General features: G+C 43.4%; 1 protein-coding gene across 2 annotated transcripts in view; it reads right to left on the bottom strand.

The window, feature by feature from the left end:
* The window catches only part of ZNF235 (zinc finger protein 235), a 30406-nt gene extending 10592 nt beyond the window's left edge, over positions 1-19814 (bottom strand). The window contains exons 1-4 of one of the 2 annotated variants that reach the window (XM_078438337.2): positions 19714-19814; positions 18010-18074; positions 14992-15118; positions 14176-14274 (exon numbers count right to left, since the gene is read on the bottom strand). In XM_078438337.2, coding sequence (XP_078294463.2) covers positions 14176-14274; positions 14992-15118; positions 18010-18024 — 241 coding nt within the window. In that variant the 5' untranslated portion in view covers positions 18025-18074; positions 19714-19814. The remainder of the gene's footprint in view (positions 1-14175; positions 14275-14991; positions 15119-18009; positions 18075-19713) is intronic. The other variant, XM_060651386.3, reaches the window with a different exon arrangement.
* Between the last annotated feature and the right edge of the window lie 1308 nt (positions 19815-21122).

Raw genomic sequence — 21122 nt, 5'->3', positions numbered from 1 at the left:
AAAGTTTCCACGGAAAGGCAAAAGACCCAGAAGAGCCAACACAGTATTGAAGGAGAATTACAAGGTTGGAAGACGCGTTAGGCAACACCTAGACCTATTCCGTAGAGCTGCAGTATTCAAGGTGGTGTAGAATTGGCGACAGAAGAAATGGACCAATGGAGTGGAACAAAGACGTGAGAGATAGGGCTCAAGCGAATATAATCAGCTGATCTTTGACAACGGGGTAAAGGCAATACAATGAAGCAAAGGCAGTCGGTGCTAGAACCACCGGACATTCACGTGCGGAAAAAAAAAAAAAAAAATCCATATGGAGAGTTTAAGCTTTTTGCAGACATGAACTCAAAGCACAGACCTTAATGTAAACGCAAAAGTAGCAAACTCCTAAATGAAGTTTCTGCTCTGAGCAAGCCGCGTCAAGAGAATAAGGGGAGTCAGGGAGAAGATATTTGTAAAAAATAGATGTGGCAAAGGAACTCGTCAAAGCCAACGATAAGAAAACAATGTGTTTAAAATATGGACAAAAGCCCTGAACAGACACATCAGCGAAGAAAATACACTAAGAGCAAACAGGCCTCCGAAAAAGGTGTTCAACATCACATGTCCTTAGTGAACTGCAGATCAAAATGAGATACGACTCCCCCTATTAGGATGGCCCAAATCCCAAAGGTCGACACCGCTGCTGGTGAGTATGTAACCGGAAGCCTCAATTCACTGCTGCTGAAAACGCAAAATGGTGTGGCCACTTTGGAAGATAGTCTGGCAGTTTCTTACAAAACCACAAAAGTAAACAGTGCACCTTGGTACTTACCAGGTGAGCGGAAGACGTATGTCCACGCAAAAATCATCACACAGATGTCTGCGGCAGCTTTATTCGTAATTGTCAAAACTTGGAAGCCATCAAGCCGAATGGATGAATAAACTGTGGTACGTCCAGACAATGGACTATCGTCCAGTGCTAAAAAGAACAGGGCTATCAAGTCCTGAGGGAACTTTAAATGCACATTGCTAAGTGAAAGAAGTGAATCTGAAACAGCTGAAAGCTCTACAATTCCAGCTGACATCCTGGGAAAGGCAAACCTATGGAGACAAACGGATCGCTAGTCGACAGTGTTTAGAGGGGAGGGGGAATTAACAGAGCACGGAGAATTTTAAGGCAATCTGTTCTGGATCACACCGTAATGGTAGATACATACCACTATAAATTTGTACAAACTCCTACAATGTACAACAGCAAGAGCAAACTCTGAAGTATAGACACTGGGCGATGATGATGTATCCCGGGGAACCTACGCTGATGAACGGTAGGTTCATCGACTGCAACAAAAGTTCCACTCTAGTATCAAATGTTGACAGGGGAAGGCTGTGTGTGTGCCTGCACGTGGGTGTAGTCTAGAGGAACTCTCTGTATCTTCTGCTCACTTTTGCTGTGAACCCAAAAGTTAGGTGAAAAATAAAACCTATTTTAAAAATGTATTTATAGGGGCGCCTCGGTGGCTCAGTCGGTTGAGCGTCCGACTTCGGCTCAGGTTATGATCTCACAGTTTGTGGATCTGAGCCCCGCATCAGGCTCTGTGCTGACCGCTTGCTCAGAGCCTGGAGCCTGCTTCAGATTCTGTGTCTCCTTCTCTCTCTGCTCCTCCCCCACTCACGCTTTGTCTCACTGTTTCTCAAAAATAAATAAAATGTAAAAAAAATGAAAATAAAAATAAAAATGTATTTATAGACTTAAATACACGCCAGTGGAAAAAAACGAATAAAAAGTAACACATATATGCCAACCACAAGATGCAACCATTCCATGTGTTATTCTTGTCTAAGAAAAATGAAGGTGTATGCCAATACACACACACATATATAAGAATATTCAGCATCTTCACTCGTAACAGCCCAAAGCTAGACAAACCCGTCAGCAGGTGAATGAATAAACAAATCGTAGTATATTCACACTGGAATACTACTTAGCAATAAAAAGGAATGAACTATGGATAGATGCAACAACACGGGTGAATCTCAACCTATACTGAGTAAAATAAGACAGCCAAGGGAAAGAAAAAACACCATATGATTTAAAAAAAGTTTTAGGGGGGGCGCCTGGGTGGCTCAGTCGGTTGAGCGGCTGACTTCGGCTCAGGTCATGATCTCACGGCCCGTGAGTTCAAGCCCCGTGTCGGGCTCTGTGCTGACAGCTCAGAGCCTGGAGCCTGTTTCGGATTCTGTGTCTCCCTCTCTCTGACCCTTCCCCATTCACGCTCTGTCTCTCTCTGTCTCAAAAGTAAATAAACGTTAAAAAAAATTTTTTTTTAAAGTTTTAGGGGCCCCTGGGTGGCTCAGTTGGTTAAGGGTCTGACTTTGGCTCAGATCACAATTTTACGGTTCGTCAGTTCGAGCCCCGCATCGGGCTCTGTGCTGACAGCTCAGAGCCTGGAGCCTGCTTCAGATGCTGGGCCTCCCTCTCTCTTTGGCCCTCCCCTGCTTGCACTCTGTGTCTGTCTCTCTGTCTCTCAAAATTAAGCATTAAATTTTTTTTTTTCAATTAAAAAAAAGTCCTGTAGAGTGACAGAAAGTAGATCAGTAGTTGCTTGGGGATGGGTGTGGGACATGAAGAAGGGGAGAGAGGGAGAGATTACAAGTGAGCATGAGAATTATGCACAACTTTTAAAGATTTCTTTTGTATTAGAGTGCTTCCCAAGTTAACCCCCCTTCCAGATCTGGCAAGAAAAAGCCAAAACTGTTCAGGGCTGGGGAACAGGAAATTTAGGATGGAAATCCTGGAAGCCAGAAAGCCACAGAAGTAAGATTAATCTAAGTTTTTCCCAAATCCCTGGCTCACCATTAATGGCACAGGGTAAAATTTGTGAGTTTGAGTCTCTGCTGACTCAGTGCTATTACTTAACCCAAACACGGTTTGAAGTGTCAAAGGTCACAACTCAAGGTCAGAAACACCACTGGAAATTTAGGGGAGAAAAATCAAAGGTAAGGGAGCCACAGAGGGTCCGTCCCTAACTAGGACTATAAACCCTACCCACATCTTTGGCCGATCTCTCGACTATGCAGATGTAGCAAAGACCCCAGGGCCTGGACTAAAAAAGCAGCAGCCAGAAGTCATGAGAGGCATTACAGCAGAACACCAAAAAATATTTAAACTGCCCAAAATATTACAGAAAACGACAGATGAGCAAAGAGAGAAGACCCAAAGGCACGATGATGAATGTAAACACACCCGTATTAATAACTACACTGTGTGTAAATGTACTACCCAAAAATCGGAAGGCAGATCACGTAAAAAGAAAAGATCCAACTATACACTGTCAACAAGAGACCTATTCTAAATATGCATCGTTAAAAAAAATAAAAGACATACAAATATATCATGCAAAGCCTAAGAAAGATTGAGTGGCTAAACTAGTATCAGATAAAAAGAGACTCTACGAAATAGATGCGGATGGAGGTAGAGTGTATGATACTAAGTGAAATAAATCAGAAAAAGACAACTACTGTATGACTTCCCTCACGTGTGGAACTTTAAGAAGCACAATAGATGAGCAAAGGGGAAGGAAAAAAAAAGAGAGGGAAGCAAACCGTAAGAGACTCTCACCTCTAGAGCGCAAACTGAGGGCTGCTGCAGGGGAGGTGGGCAAAGGGATGCCTTAGATGGGTGATGGGTATGAAGGAGGGCACTTGTGATCAGCACTGGGTGTTGCATGTGTTGTATGTAAATGAGGATCCACTAAATTCTACAGCTGAAATGAATATTACACTCGATGCTAATTAACTGGAATTTGAATACAAACTGGAAACAAAAACAGAACACTATTAAAGACAGAGAGAGCCATAATAAAAGGGTCAATATGGCAAAATGGTGTAAAAATTACAAACGCATATGTATCTAACAAAGGCTACAAAACACACGAAGCAAAAACAGAAACTGAGAGATGGACAAAACTACAGAGTTAGAGATTTTAACACACTTCTCTTAGTTGGTGAAACAATTCGACCATAAAAAAAAAAAAAAATCAGTGAAACAATACAAACTCTGAACCCTTAAAATTAACCATTTTAACTAAAATGAAACTTATAGATCATCACTGCACCCAACTATAGAACACACATTTTTTTTCTCCAAATACACATGCAAAATCCATCAAAATAACCGTGTCCAGGGGTTATGAAAAAAGTTTCAAAAGACTGGAACACTGAAGAGTATGTTCTCTGACCAGAGTGGAATTAAATTCAAAGGCAGTAACAATAAAGCTGGAGGTATCACAATCCCACGTTTCAAGATACACTACAAAGCTATAGTAATCAAAATAGTATGGTAGTGGCACAAAGACACAGAGATCAATGGAACGGAAGAGAGAGCCCAGAAAGAAACCCCTGCTTATATGGTTAATTAATCTTTGACAAAGGAGGCAAAAATATACAACGGGGAAAAGACAGTCTTTCTTTTATTTAAAGTTTATTTATTTTGAGAGAGAGATCTTGTGTGCACGTGCAAGAAGGGGAAGGGCAGAGAGAGAGAGAGAGAGAGAGAGAGAGAGAGAGAACTGTGAGATCATGACCTGAGCCAAAATCAAGAGTCGGACACTTAACTGACTGAGCCACCCAGATGCGCCAAGACAGTCCCTTTAATAACTAGTGCTGGGAAAACTGGACCACTTTCTTATATTACACACAAAAATAAAGTCAAAATGGATTAAAGACCTAAGTGTGAGATCCGAAATCCTAAAAATCCTAGAAGAGAGCACAGGTAGCAATCTCTTCAACACTGGCCTTAGAAACATTTTTCTACATCTATCTCTTCAGGCAAAGAAAACAGAAGCACAAATAAACTACTGGAGTTACACTAAAATAAAAAGCTTTTGCACACCCAAGGAAACCATCAGTGAGATAAAAAGGCAACCTCCTTAATAAAAGAAGACATTTGCAAGTGATATATCTGAGAAGAGATTAATATCCAAAACATATAAACAACTTACATATAACTTAACACCAAAAAAACAAATAACCCAATTCAAAAGCCGGCAAAAGACCTGAATAGACATTTTTCCGAAGAAGACATATAAGTGGCCAAGAGACATGAAAAGACACCCAACATCACTTACCATCAGGAAAATGCCAATCAAAACCAGAATGAGATATCACATCCTATCTGTCAGAATGGCTAGTATCAAAAAGATGAATAATAAGCATTGATGAGGACGTGGAGAAAAAGGAACCACTGCCTACTGCTGGTAGGAATGTAAATTGGTGCAGCCACTGTGGAAAACCATATGAGGGTTCCTCAAAAAATCAAAAATAGAATTACCATATGGAGCGCCTGGGTGGCTCAGTCGGTTAAGCATCCAGTTTCTGCTTGGGTCATGATCTCGCGGTTCATGGGGTCCAGCCCCGCGTCGGGCTCTGTGCTGCCAGCTCGGAGCCTGGAGCCCGGTTCAGATTCTGTGTCTCCCTCTGTCTCTCTCTGCCCCTCCCCTGCTCTTGCTCTGTCTCTCTCTCTCAAAAATAAATCAACATTTAAAAAAATTAAAAAAAAAATAGAATTACCATATAATCTAGTAATTCCACTACTGGATATTTACCAAAAGAAAACAAAACACCAATTCAAAAAGATACACGCACCCCTGTATTTACCGCAGCATCATTTACAACAGGCAAGACATGGAAGCAGCCCAAGTGTCCATCAACAGGATGAAGAAGATGTGGGGTGTGTATGTGTGTCCATACACACACACGGACATACATACACACGACGGAATAGCAGTCATAAAAAAGAGTGAGATCTTGCCATTTGCAACAACACGGATAGACCTAGGAGGTGTTATGCTGAGTGAACTAAGTCCGAGAAATAACTTGATTTCACTTACAGGTGGAATCTAACAGTCAGAACATGCGAACAAAATGGAAGCAGGCCCATAAATACAGGGAACTAGTGGTCGCTGGAGGGGCGTGAGGGATGGGCAAGACAGGTGAAGGCGAGTGGGAAGTAGAGGATCCCGCTTCGGAATGGGTGACTTACAGGGATGAAAGGTACGGCAATGGGGTCGTAACGGTGCTGTATGGTGACAGATGGCAGACACTGCATACGGTTGTCTACTCTCTATGCTGCACTCCTGAAACGGATGTATCACCGTATGCCAACTAGATGTCGATAAAAAGACTAGATTGAAACAACAGTGAAGACATCCAGAAAAGTCCTAATCATACGAAAATTAAATACACTCTGAGCAAGCCACACGTCAAACAGGAGATTGCACGGGAAATTAGAAAACACTTTGAGATAATGATGAAGGAACATTATATCACCATTTCTGGCGTGCAGTTAAATAGCACTCAGAGATACTTTTATAGCTTTAAACGTTTACATTAGGAAATAAGAAAGGTCTAAAATCAAACACCTGAGGTTCCATCTCAAGAAGCCGTGAAAAGAGCAGGAAAGAAGAGTAAAAATCAGATAAATAGAAACAAACAATAGGGAAAACTCAGTATCAGTCATGAAAGATAGGATATTACTACAGATCTTAGAGGCATTAAAATAAGGGGATATATTCAACAATTTAGATAAGATGTACTAATTCCCTGAAACATACAAATAACCAAATCTGTAGCAAGAAAAGCAAAAAATCTAAAGAGTTCAGGAATTTAATTCATAAAAACATTCTCACAATAAGACCAGACGACTTTACCAGTGGATTCCACTTGGCACTCAGGAAAGGAGTAATACCAGTCCTACACGAACCCTTCCAGAAAACAGAAGAGGAAGGTACACATGAATGTCACTTGTGTAAGGCCAGTATTACCTCGACATCAAAACCAGACAAAGATATCAAGTCCCAAGAACGTTACGAATCAAAATCCCCCCTAACAAAAGTACAAATATCCTTAATAAAGAACAAATCTTGTTTGTTTCTACAAACATAATAAAAAGAATAGTAGTACATCATGAATAGGTGGGGTTAATCCCAGCGTTAAAGACAAGACGACAGGCCCCGAATGGAGTTGCATATGCTAAGCCTCATGCCCCCAAACCAAGACTTAGTATAATTTTTGGCTCACCCAGAAATGCAATCTTAAACCAAGCCCCGATCTGCTCTAGTTAGGTAGCCTGCCATCCCCTACAGGGAAAGTAACCTTGCAAATGACCAACCTGCTTTTGTGCCTCACAGAACTTCCTTGTCCGTGTTCCGTTCTGCCTGTAAGTCTTTTACTTTAGATAGCTCCTGGGGGAGCTTTTCTATCTGCTCTCATGAATGCTGCCTGATTCAGGAATCACTGAATAAAGCCAGTAAGATCTTTAAAATTTAGTCAGCCGAATTTTGGGTTTTAATAGGAGGAACGCAAGGTTGTTTTAACATGTGAAATCGCCAATGTATTTTATCGTATTTACAACATACAGGAGAAAATGTAATGATCACCTCAGTATTTTATGAAAGATGTATATGCGTATACTATTACCCATTCATGATAAAAACTCTGAAACTCAGAAGGGAACTCAACCAAAAAAGAAAACCTACAGCTGACGACGCCATTATCAGTGCTGAAAGACTGACGCTGTTCACCTGCCTTGAGGCAAGCAAGCAAACAAAAAAACCCAAAGGCATTCAGATTGGAAAGAAGAAAGAATATACATTTGTACATCATGATCTTCTACATAGAAAATCTTTAGGAATGTGCAATAATGCCTCTAGAATATACCAATATGGGAAGACTGCAGGCTACAAGGTTGATGTCAAAAATTAACTGTATTCCTAGGAGATAGAAGCAAACAACTGAGAAATGAAATATATAGTGTCAAAAAAATAAAACACTTCTGAAAAATTAAAGATACATATAAAACCTATCCACTGAATGCTATAAAATGTGATATTGTGATTTATAATAAATACATATTTTGGTCTTCAGTTCCTGGCCCGCAGATCCCCAAATCCTTGGAATTTCCTAAGAGAAAAGAACAATGGGAGCATCTTTGTTATAATATTTGGTCTCTTTTCCTAAGCTCCTGAAATCCTTCCATTTCCATAAAGGTGAGATGGGTGTCCTATACTTCCTAACAAACCTCTTTCAACCACATCTGAGTTTTAGGTTAATGAGGTGACTTTTGGAAATCCTCTAAGGATGGGAGGCTGGTTGCCATGAAAGCCAGCCTTGATTACAGGGTTGGAATTTGTAGTCCCACCTCCTGACCTCTGGGGGAAGGGAGAGGGCCAGAAAGCTGAACCAATCACTAACAGCCAATGACCTAATCGATCATGTCTAACTAATGAGGCCTCCATAAAAACCCAAAAGGAGGGGGTTTGGGGAACTTTCAGGTAGGTGGACATGTGGAGATGCAGGGAGAGTGGTGAGCCCAGAGAGTGCCTGGAAGTTCCACACCCCTCCCCACATATTTTGCCCTACGCGTCCCTTCCATGTGGCTGTTTAATTGTATCCCCTTGTAATAAACTGATAATCTAGTAAGTAAACGGTATCTCTGAGTTCTGTGAGCCACTAAAGCAAATTAATTGAACCCAGGGTTGGGGTTGAGGGAACCTCTGAAGCACAGTTAACAATCTGGCCTTATCGCTGGCCTCTGAAAGGGGGTGAAGGGTGAGGGGTGGGGATCTTATAGAACTGAGCCCTTAACCTGTAGGATCTGACGCTGTATCCAGACAGATGGTGTCAGAATTGAGTTGAAATGTACGACACCCAGCTGAAATCTTGACTAATTGCTTAGTATGGCAATAACCTCCACTTATTAGAACTGGTATCAGAATTATAGAATTGAGATGTGTCCCTACAAAAAAAGAAAAAAAAAAAAAGTCAACTAAACACACACACAAAATGTAATAATGAAGGAAAAGAGGGCCAAAAAAGCTTTATGATATACCTGAAACAAATATAAAAACAAATAACAAAATGGCAAAAGTCCTTCCCTATCAATAATTACTTTAAATGTAAATGGATTAAACTCCCCAATCAAAAGGCATAAATTGGGGCGCCTGGGTGGCTCAGTCGGTTAAGCGTCCGACTTCAGCTCAGGTCACGATCTCACGGTCTGTGAGTCCGTGAGTTCGAGCCCCGCGTCGGGCTCTGGGCTGATGGCTCAGAGCCTGGAGCCTGCTTCCGATTCTGTGTCTCCCTCTCTCTCTGCCCCTCCCCCGTTCATGCTCTGTCTCTCTCTGTCTCAAAAATAAATAAACGTTAAAAAAAAAAAAAAAAGGCATAAATTGGAGGAATGGATTAAACAAAACAAAACAAAACATGATCCAGCTATAAGCTGTCTACAAGAGACTTTATATCTAAGACCACACATAGCTTGAAAGTGACATGACAGGGGTGCCTGGGTGGCTTGGTCGGCTGAGTGTCCAACTTTGGCTCCCATCACGAGCTCATAGTTCATGACTTTGAGCCTCGCATCGGGCTTGCTGCTGTCAGCGCAGAGCCCGGCTATGGATCCTCTGCTCCCCCAACCATGCCTTTCCCCCACTCACACCCTCTCTCTCTCAAAAATGAATAAACATTAAAAAAGAAGAAGAAGAAAAACAAAGTGACAGGACAGAAAGATATCCCATGCAAAAGAGAGCTGGACAGCTATAACTGATGTCAGACAAAAAAGAGTTTCAAGTCAAAAACTTATAAGAAACAATCTGTACTGATAAAAGAGTCAATGCGCCAAGAAGATATAAAAATTACAAATGGATATATACTAAACATCAGAATACCAAATATATGAGGCAAATACAGACAAATTGAAGGGATAAATAGCTATCGATAGTAACAGAAGGAACATTCAATATCCTGCTTTCAGTAATGGATAGAACTAGACAAAAGATCAAGGAAATAGAGAACTTAACACTACAAGCCAACTGGACCTAACATACACAGGAAATGCCACCCAACAACAGCATAATATACATTTTTCTCAAGTCGTTCTCCAGGGCAGACCATATGTGAAGCCATAAGACAAGTCTTTAACAAATTTTTTTTAAAAGATTGAATGAAATCATACAACAAATTTTTCTAATCACACTGGACTGAAGCTAGAAATCAAAAGCAGGAATCTTGGAAAATTGACGAATATGTGGAACTCAAAACATACTTATCAATAACCAATGAATCAAAGAAAAACAATCACAAATAAAATTAGAAAATATCTGGAGACGAATGAAAATGAAAATCCAGGGTACCAAAACTTAGGGGAAGCAGCGAAAGCATTGCAAAGAAGAAAATTTTTATCTGTAAATACTTGCATCAAAAAAGAGATCCAACAATTCCACTTCTGGATATATATCCAAAGGAAACAACATCACGGTTCGAAAGAGATATTTACACCCCCACGTTCCCTGCATTATTTACAATAGCTGAGACATGGAAATCATCCAAGTGTTCGTAACTAACGAACAGATAATGAAAATGTCACTCACACACACACACACACACACACACACGCAGGAATATGATTCAGCCATAAAAAAGAAGAAAATGTGTAACAACATGGATGGACTCTGCGGGCGTTATGCTAAGTGGAATAAGTCAGACACAGAAAGACAAATACCCTATGATCTCATTTATGTGTGGAATCTAAAAATATCAAATTTACAGAAACAGAGATCAGATTTATGGTCGTGAGAATTGGGGGTAGGGTGCGTGATGGAAATTGGGAAGAAAGATGTAAAATTATTTATGTTCATAGATAATATGATCTTATATGTAGAAAGCCTGAAAGATTCCACATAAGAATTGTTAAAATAAATGAATTCAGCAGGACACAAAGCCACACACAAAAACCAGTTGCATTTCTACATACAAAGAGCGAACAATCAGCAAAGGAAATCGAGAAAAACAAATCAAAGCCACAATGAGATACCACCTCACACCTGTCAGAATGGCTCACATTAACAACTCAGGCAACAAGAGATGTTGGTGAGGATGCGGAGAAAGAGGATCTCTTTTGCACTGATGGTGGGAATGCAAGCTGGTGCAGCCACTCTGGAAAACAGGATGGAGGTTCCTCAAAAGATTAAAACTACAACGACCCTATGACCCAGCAACTGCACTACTAGGTATTTATCCAAGGGATACAGGTGTGCCGTTTCAAAGGGAAACACGCACCCCAATGTTTATAGCAGCACTATCGACAATAGTCAAAGTATTGAAAGAGCCCAAATGTCCATCGATGGATGAACGGATAAAGAAGATGTGGTATGTGTATATATGTGTGTATGTATATATAATATATATAATATATATAATATAATATAATATAATATAATATAATATAATATAATATATATGCATACATACCATATGTATATATGAAGTATTACTTAACAATCAAAAAGAATGAAATTTTGCCATGTGCAACTACGTGGATCGAACTAGACGGTATTATGCTAAGTGAAATTAGTCAGAGAAAGACAAAAATCATATGACTTCACTCCTATGAGGACTTTAAGAGACAAAACAGATGAACATAAGGGAAGGGAAACAAAAATAATATAAAAACAGGGAGGGGGACCAAACAGAAGAGACTCATAAATGTGGAGAACAAACGGAGGGTTGCTGGAGGGGCTGTGGGTGGGAGGATGGGCTAAATGGGCAAGGGGCATTAAGAAGGACACTTGCTGGGATGAACACTGGGTGTTATATGCAGGGGATGAATGCCTGGATTCTACTCCTGAAATCCTATGCTAACTAACCTGGATGTAAATTAAAAAAAAAAAAAATCCATATACAATAGCACCAAAAAGAATAAAACTTGGGAATTAACTGAACCAAGGAGGTGAAAGACATGTACACTGAAAAGTACAAAACATCGATAAATTAAAAACATTAAAAAAATGGAATGACAGTCCATGTTCCTGAATTGGAAGGTTTACTACTGTTAAGATATCAGTGCTACGTGGTCAAAGGACCTACAGGTTCAATGCAATCTCTATCAAAATCCCAAGAGTACAGAAACAGAAAAACCCATCCTAAATTCACATGGAATCTCAAGGGACCCCCAGTGGCCAAAACAACCTTTAAAAAACAAAAAAAGTTGGAGGTAGTCACTTCCTGATTTCAAAACTTACTATAAAGCTGCTGTAGTCAAAAAAGTGTGGTACTGGCATAAAGACATACAGACCGAGGGAATAGTCTACAAGGCCCCAAAATGAACCATTGCATACACAGCCAAGTGGTTTTTGACAAGGGTGCCAAGACCACTGAATGGGAAAAGGACAGTCTTTTCAATAAATGGTGCTGGAAATATTGGCTATTTACACGCAAAAGCATGAAGTCAGATCTTTCCTTATACCATATTCACGAATTACCTCAAAATGCATCAAAAATCAGAACACAGGAGCAAAAACTATAAAACTCCTAGGAGAAAGAATACGCCAAAAGCTTTGTGACACTGGATTTGACAATGATTTCTTGGCTAGGACACCAAAGGCACAGGGAAGAAAACACACAGACAAATTTGAAAATTTCATGGAAATTAAAAACTCTTGTGCATCAGAAGACACTGTCAATAGAGTAAAAAGGCCACACGCCAAATGAGAAAATACTTGCAAATCATATTATCTGAAACAGGATTGGTATTCAGAACGCAGAGAACTCCTAAAACTCAAAGGAAAACAAACACTCGGACTCAAAAATGGACAAAAGACTTGCACAGATATTTCTCCAAAGAAGAAACACAAATGGCTACTAAGCACATGAAAAGATGATCAATATCACTAATTATCAGAGAACCGCAAATCAAAACGAGGTACCGCTTTGCACCCATTAGGGTGGCTATTAAGGGGAAAAAAAAAACCAACCCACAGAACACAAGTGTTGGTGAGGATGAAGAAAACTGGAACCCTTGTGTATTGCTGGTGGGAACATAAAACAGTGCAGCTATTGTGAAAAACGGTATGGCACTTCCTCAAAAATTAAAAACCGAATTACCAGGGGCACCTGGGTGGCTTAGTCGGGTAAGCATCGGACTGTCGATTCAGCACAGGTCATGATCTCATGGTCGTGAGATAGAGCCTCCCTGGGGCTCCGTGCTGGGCAAGGAACCTGCTTAAGATTCTCTCTCTCCCCCTCTCTGTCGCTCTGCCCTCCCCAACTTGCTTGCAGTCTCTCTCTCTCTCTCTCTCCCCCTCCCTTCCTCTCCCAAGGAAAAAAAAATAGAATTGCTAACACGATCCAACACTTCTGTTCTGGGTATACACACAAAAAATGGAAAGCAAGGACTTGAACAGATATTTGTACACCCATGTTCACAGCAGCATTTTTCACCATAACCAAACGGTACAAACCCAAATGTCCATCAACGGATGACGAAAATGCGACAGGTGCACACGACGCGACGTCACTCAGCCATAAAAAAAGAAGGAAATTCTGACATGCGTTACGACACAATCAACCTTGAAGACGTTATGCTAAGTGAAATAAACCGGGTGCAAATGGCAAATGTCGCATGACTCCACTTCCATGAGGTATGTGAAATAGTCAAATCCAAAGAGACGGAAAGGAGAACAGTGGTCACCAGGAAGTGGGGTAAGAGAAGAACAGGGGGCGCTGTTTACGGCGCAGGGTTCCAGTGTGGGATGATGGAAACGTTCTGGAGAGGGACAGCACGGAGGGTTGTGCGACAGTGTGGATGTACCTAAGGCCCACTTAAAGATAGTTGAAATAAAGGGTATTATGTGTATTTTACCACAATGTAAAAATCCCAGATGCTAATAAGTCTGGTGGTTACACGCAAATGAAGGCAAGTCAGGGACACGGCGAGTGGCGGGAGATGGCATTTTAAGTGGTGGTCGGATAAGGCCTTGGGTAGAAGGACTTCGGATCGACAGGAGCGAGTGAGAAAGCAAGAGCGGTCAGACGTGTACGGGCTGGCAGCGTTCCGGCCGGAGGAGAGAACGGGAAAGGTCCTAATGCAGAGGCACCTGAGTGCCGTGAGGCTGGCAGACAGAGGGAGGGGGACGTGACGGGAGAAAAATGTAGAATGAATGGTGAGGCTGGGGGAAGGAGCCCATGCCACAGGACCTTCCAGGCCCCTGGAACACGCTGGGTTTTATTCTGTAAAAGGAGAAGCCCGGGGAGGGACTGAAGCAGGTGTGACGCAGCGGGACTGAGGTTTTCAAGGGGCCTCTCTGGCTGCTGCACGAAGATCAGCCAGGACGCAGGCAGATCGACGGGACCGTCCCCTGCCAGGACGCGAGCCGCGCCTACCTCTTTGAGTGTGGATCTCCTTCGTGCAAAGCTTTTCCTCTCTCTCCAACTGGGATATCACATCTGGTTTGGAGGATGAATGCCCTGTGGAAAGAGAAGACGCGAGTGAAAACACGAAGGGCGCGAGTACTGAAAACCGTGGGTTCCCATCCCATAATGTGAGGCTCTGCCCCGCCCCGCAGCAGTGGTTACCAAACACTTTTCCGTCACGACCCACGGTGAGCGGTACGCTTGGCATCATTAGAGATCTATTCTTACCACACAAATTACTGAAATAAATGACCAAACGAACGGTTTCTAACCACCGTCTGTTTTCCTCACATCCTTCCCCGTCTGACACCCCTCAATGGAAACAGCTGAACTTAACGCGTCAAGGTGAACCCCCGCTAAGGAGCTCTGTCCTGTAAGTATTCTAGATTAGAAGACAGTCGATGCCATTTACGAACGTCCTGACCCACCAGTGGCTCATGATCTACAAGTTTAAAAAAGATGCCTGAAATATGGAGCCAGGCGAAGACAAGCTTAACTGTTCATTTACAGTTCATTTACACGAGACGATGTCTGCCTCGGAACAAAGACTAGAAACATCTCGTCTCCGTGTTCTAAAGGGACTGGGAAACCCTGGTCTCTGAGGAGCCCTGAAGCCTTAAACTAGTGGGCGGAGGCCAGGGATGTCACTCAACATCCCAGTAGGCACAGGACGGCCCTCACAACAAAGAAATATCTGCCCCCGATGCCAACAGTGCCAAGGTGAAGAAACCCTGCTCGAGGGGATGAGTGACAGAAAGGTCTCGCGCTCACCCACAGAGACCAGGTTCCGGAAGTTCTCCAGCATCACTTCTCGGTACAGCTTCCTCTGGGTGGGGTCCAGCAGCCCCAGCTCCTCCTCCGTGAAGACCACAGCCACGTCCTTGAACGTCACCGCCTCCTACAACACCAAGCACACGTAACCTCGAGCTCGCACCCCGTGGCCACTGGGAGCGGGGCAGCACGGAGAAGGTGGAGGTCCGGGGGAAGCCGTTCCCGATTCTGAGGGAACCGGGCAACTCTTCTCATAGTTTCTCCTCTTCCCCTTCCACAGTCTTACCAAACACGCTAGGGCCGTGCAGGGGAGGGGAAGGGGAGGGAAGAAGGAGAAAAACACCTTGTATACAGGTAGCATCGTGCCCTTTATACAGTTTTCATACAGATCTCAGCCAACTGTCCTGTTACTTCCCTAGGATAAGTTCCAGGAAGTGGCATTTGCACTCTTGAAAAATATGCACCCTGATTTTGTTAATATAATGGCAATTTTCCCCCATTAACTCTTCCTGTAAAAGATTACAAGTATTCTGGACTCTCTACACTCTGGCCCAAACTGGGGGGCACCTGGCTGCCTCCGTTGGTGGAGCTTTGGGACTCTTGATCTCAGGGCTGTGAGTCTGAGCCCCCCGTATGGTGTAGAGATTACTTAAAAATAAAATCTTCAAAACGAAACAACCAGAACGTAGTCTTTTCGACACAGTGTGGCAACTACGCTCAAATAATAATAAAAGATCATCTTTCCATTTTTTTTCACATATTACCTGTTCATTTCCTTTGTATGAACAAAGGAATCCTACCGGAGTATCTTATGCATCAGTAAAATTCCTACTGAGAATATCAAGCCTTTTTTCTAGCATGTATAAATTCTTAGCCACCACCCCCCCCCCCCCCCCCCGCCAACTCCTGTTTCCTATTTGTGTCATAACTTTTTCTGCATGGAAATAAAAACTCTAGCTGGAGTTCTGAGCACCTGTGTACTAAACAACGACTTGACATGTCTGACACAGAAGAGACAGGCACTAAGAAAAGGAATCAGGTGGCGACAATGTTATGTTTGGAGACCCCCATCCACCAGATCTGCCAGCACACATCTAGCCTGGCCTGAGGTCCCCGAACAGAGAAGTCTCTTTTCTTCTGGGTCTTTCCATTTACCCTAATCGGACACCTGAAACTCCCGACTTAGGCAATGGGAACTTTAGGGTCAGCTGGGAACCGAGTGGATTTCAGGAGGTATCTGAAGGTTCACAAACCTGTTTCTTCATGTGAAAATGCAGAGAAGACCAGGTATATCCTCACACAGCTGTCCCACAGAGTAAATGCCTGGCAAATCCCTAGTGCTCAAGATTTTTAAAAATAAGTATGTGCTGGGGCGCCTGGGTGGCTCGGTCAGTTAAGCGTCTGACTTCGGCTCAGGTCATTATCTCACAGCTTGTGGGTTCGAGCCCTACATCGGGCTCTGTGCTGACAGCTGGGAGCCTGGAGCCTGCTTCGGATTCTGTGTCTCCCTCTCTCTCTGCCCCTCCCTGCTCAAACTCTCTCTCTCTCTCTCTCTCTCTCAAAAAATAAACATTAAAAAAAAATTTTTTTTTTAAATGTGCTTCTTCAAAACATACTAACACATCAACGAATAAAACAAATATTTAACTATATAATACACACATGATTTAACTTAGAATTAAAAAAAAGGAATCTAGCTTTTAAGAAGTATTTAAATTTATTTACTTATTCATTTTTAAGTAACCTGTACACTCAACGTGGGGCTTGAACTCACAACCCCAAGATCAAGAGTCACACGCTCTACCCTGAGCCAGCCAGGCGCTCTCAGAATCTAGCTCTTGCTGTTTGAAAACTAGAATTATTTTCTGAGTTCAGTCTCTGGCAGACCCTGCTGCTCCAAGCCATACTGTAGACATTCTTATCACAAAGAATGAGGCACCACATGTGAGAAAACAATCGAGCCCCTAGAACTTTCAAGAGAAAAAAAAAAAAAAACGACTGACTTCTCAGAATTTTTGTATGGGGTGAAAGGTTATATGTAAGCAAATTGTTACTGTAAACATCTCTAAAATGGTAAAATCCATGTGGGTTTTATTTTTAGTTTTAATTTTTTTTTTTAACGTTTATTTATTTTTGAGACAGAGAGAGACAGAGCATGAACGGGGGAGGGGCAGAGAGAGAGGGAGACACAGAATCGGAAGCAGGCTCCAGGCTCTGAGCCACCAGCCCAGAGCCCGACGCGGGGCTCGAACTCACGGGCCGTGAGATCGTGACCTGAGCTGAAGTCGGACACTTAACCGACTGAGCCACCCAGGCGCCCCCCATGTGGGTTTTATATGGAGAATGGGGTAAAACAGCAGGTCAATGACAGAAAATAATGTGACCTTTTACACTGTAGGTAATTATCAAGTTGCATTTTAAAAATCCAAAATGGGGGGCACCTGGGTGGCTCAGTGGGTTGAGACTCTTGATCTCAGCTCAGGTTATTATCTCACTGTTCGTGGGACTGAGCCCTGCATCGGGCTCTGCACTGACAGCTCAGACCCTGCTTGGGGTTCTCTCTCCTTCTCTCTCTCTGCCCCTCTCCCGCTCACTCACACTCTTTCTCTTTCTCTCACAAGATAACAAAATACACATTAAAAGAAATAAAATTTTAAAAATCCAAAATGCTACTTAAACTGTGATTACAAGTCTAAACACGTAAACACAAATGGGAAAGAATGCGGCACGATTAATACTGTTCATTTGTAAACATGTTTAGAACGTGCAAGTTTTTTTTTTTTTTAAGTTTTTTAAAAATCAATTTTCACGCTGTTATTTGGCAATAAACAAAAAACAAGAGGCTGGTACACAACAATTATTCAAGTGCCTGGGGTTCTTGCCAAGTAGGAGGGTAAATGCTTCCACCCTTCCCAAGTAGGGGGTTAATGCGAGAAACGCATTAATTAATTAATTAATTAATTAATTAATGTGAAACGAGAGGTCATTTTAAGGAACAGAAAGGCAAAACCAACTTACCTGGAATTTGGTCATTTTTTTCTCCTTTTCCTTTTGGGGAAGGGCAGAGTTCTGGGAAGGCAAAGCTGTGGATGGGAAAGCCGTCGTGAGAGAGCCGTCAGTCCACATGGCACTTGTGGGAACCCCAAGAGGTGCCCCTGTAGACCAGGGGCTGGATTCCAGCTTCCTCTGGGCTCCCCCAGACAGCTGCCTGAGCTCAGGAACAGTCGCTCACCTAAGTGCTTCTGGTAGCTTCCAGAGTATTCCTGAGCCTGGGTCTCAGAGGAAATGAGAAGCAGGCAGGCAGTATAATTTAACGGGGCCAAGGTGCATGGGTTCGAGCTCTGCCATTTCCACTTACTACTTTCTACTCACTACCATTGTAAACCTTGAGCAAATTATTAATCTTTCTGTGCCTCAATCCAGTCACCTGTAAGTGGGCATAATAATAATGCAGGTATTCCCTATTCCCTAAGGTGTCAGACAGGCAGATGCTTTCATGCTTCCCGAAACTTCCCTTGCAAATGTGCTTTCTAGAAAATAAATCTTTTCAGAAACCCACTCATTCAGAGATGAAGGCTCCAGGTGGCGAGTCACCGATACCCTAGGAAAGTCTAATAATTATTATTCTTTTTTAATGTTTAATTTATTTTTGAGAGAGGCACACACAGAGAATCGGAAGCAGGCTCCAGGCTCTGGGCTGCCAGCACGGAGCCTGACTCGGGGCTCGAACTCACCAACGGTGAGATCACGACCGAGCCCAAGTTGCAGGCTCAACCGACTGAGCCACCCAGGAGCCCCTAGGAAAGTCTAATTCCGACCGGTTGCCCACAGATAATCTGTTCTGCTGCTAATGAAAAACTGCCATGATTTCCCCCCAATGACACCATTTTAATAGGTGTAATTACTTGAGCATGTTATTAAGCTCAACAAAGTTTCCTCTCCCATATGCATGAAGGCAATGACTGATTGAAACCGCAGACTAAGAAATCCTGCTGCATCTTAAATGAACAACACGCAGCTATTACACGTTCACAACACTTAAGGACTCAGTACACCGCAGGCACTCTGCGAAGCCGTGCGCAGGACTGTTTCTCTGCGATAAGCCACAAAGAACTTTCCCCGGGATCCAGCCGAAGATAACTCTCCTTCCTAATCAAGGGTCTGGGAAGAGTCCAGGAATCCCGGGACGGCCCCACAGCAGAGATCGGGGAAGGGCCAGTGGAGCTGCAGCCGGGGCTCCGACCCCACGCCCCCGATGCCAGCCTCTCAGGAGCTTCTAAATAACAGGGGGCCCGATATTATGACAGCATTCCCGGCACCACCCAACATTTTACTAGGCACTAGGCACTGGTTTTAAGCGTTTCGTATATAATCTCATCTAATTCTTAGAAGAACACTACTGGGCAGGCACTAACCCTTTTCAGCCAGGGGGAAACGGAGGCAGGGAAATGCTAATCACTCGCCCAGTGTGTCACCTCGAGGCACACGCACAGCTGGCTCTAGGGGTGAGGGAGGAGAGCTCTGGGCGCGGAGAGCGCGGGAGACCTTCAAACTCCGCACGCCACGCGCGCCCGCCCCCACGCGGAGGCTTCGTCGCCACTGCCTCCGTCCCCGCCCTCCGCCGCGGCTCCCATGCCCCAGGAGCGAGGACCCGGCGGCTGCTGGCCTCACGCCGAGGCCGAGAAGGCTCGGAGGGACCGCAGGGGCGCGGGGTTAACTCACCTCCCTGCCAACAATCTCGGCCCCGACCTCGCCTTCCTGGAGCGGAAGTGTCCCCGACTGTACCCCGCTCCTGGACTACACTTCCCAGAATGCCCAAGCGGAAGCGCCTCCGATTTCACGCAACTCCTGGACTACATTTCCCAGAATGCAGCTTGCGGGACCGCGCTTCCAACAGCTGACTCTTGTTTGGGTGTAAAGCGGGTTCAGGTTGGGTTACCTCGCTGGTGCTGTAACTGTCAGGTTTCTTTTTGTTTTATTCATTTCTTAGAGCGCCTGAGAAAATTGCGAGTTGAAAAAAATTCGGTCGTATTAAAGAAAAACGGACCAAAATTTTTAGGGGAAGGCTGGATCTCAAACTTGTATCAAATGCCGGCTCCCCGATATCTCCAATACCACCGTCGGGTAATACACGGAGTTTATTGCTAATCGCAGGGAGGGAGAACACCACCGCGATGGACACGGCACCTTGACACGGACACGAAGTCAAGGTTGAATTTACTGAGAATTGCAAGTTCGGTTGCAGGCGGGTCTTTCAGTGCGACGGACTTGGATTCGACTCGCGTAGGCCAGGATTGGGGAGAACAGCAAGGGTTTTTAGGTGCCAACGGTTGCTTTCTTTTGCAGAGATTGAAGAATTGATGGACCTTGTGGAAGTTCCTTTGTTGAACAATCAAGCACTTTGCTAGGACAGGAATCCCCTGGAGTACTAAACCTGTGCTAATGACGACTGAACAGTTATGTTAACGTAGACGGTAGACGGTGGTAAAGGAGGTAGGTAGATAGGAAATTTCAGTCTTCGGTGACCATAGCTGTTCCACGCTGTGTCTCGTGCGGAGGGGAAGAACAGAGGTAAAGGGAGTGTGTTTGACTCCCCTGCCTCCTTTATTCCACAAGGCACCCAAGGGCTTTTGACACCGTTTTGTGGCATGATCTATTCATTCCAATATGCTAAGAATTTACAAAAAGTAGATACAAATGTTGATTACGCCTAAAAGAGAAATATCTTGAACTTCATTTAAAAAAAATGAGTTGTGTTAAAAAAAAAAAAGCCAAGTAAATTAAAAAATCGAATTGGCTTTATGTAACCATTCATGAATTGAGCAGCATCCCTTCTAGTAAATGGAAAGGATCTCCTGGGAGCTTTCCAAAGTAAACAAGACCTTTCTTTCCTCACCTGAGATAAAGAGCCCAAGACCCCATCCAGTTTATACTGGCTCTCAGAGCACGCCCATAGCCCCTTCTCCTTGTCCGACAGTTACCTCTGCTTCATTATCCTATTGAAGTCTCCACCCGAAGAGAAGCACAAGAGTGTATTAACATAACATAGGATGCATGTGTAGGCATGTTTTCTAAGCGCCTATGCACGACCTTATGCCCACCTTTGCATAAAATGACAAAGCTCCTCCTAC

The sequence above is a fragment of the Panthera onca genome, chromosome E2 (genome assembly GCF_046562875.1).
Source record: "Panthera onca isolate mPanOnc1 chromosome E2, mPanOnc1 haplotype 2, whole genome shotgun sequence".
Lineage (NCBI taxonomy): Eukaryota > Metazoa > Chordata > Mammalia > Carnivora > Felidae > Panthera > Panthera onca.
This window is presented reverse-complemented; position numbering and strand designations above follow the sequence as displayed.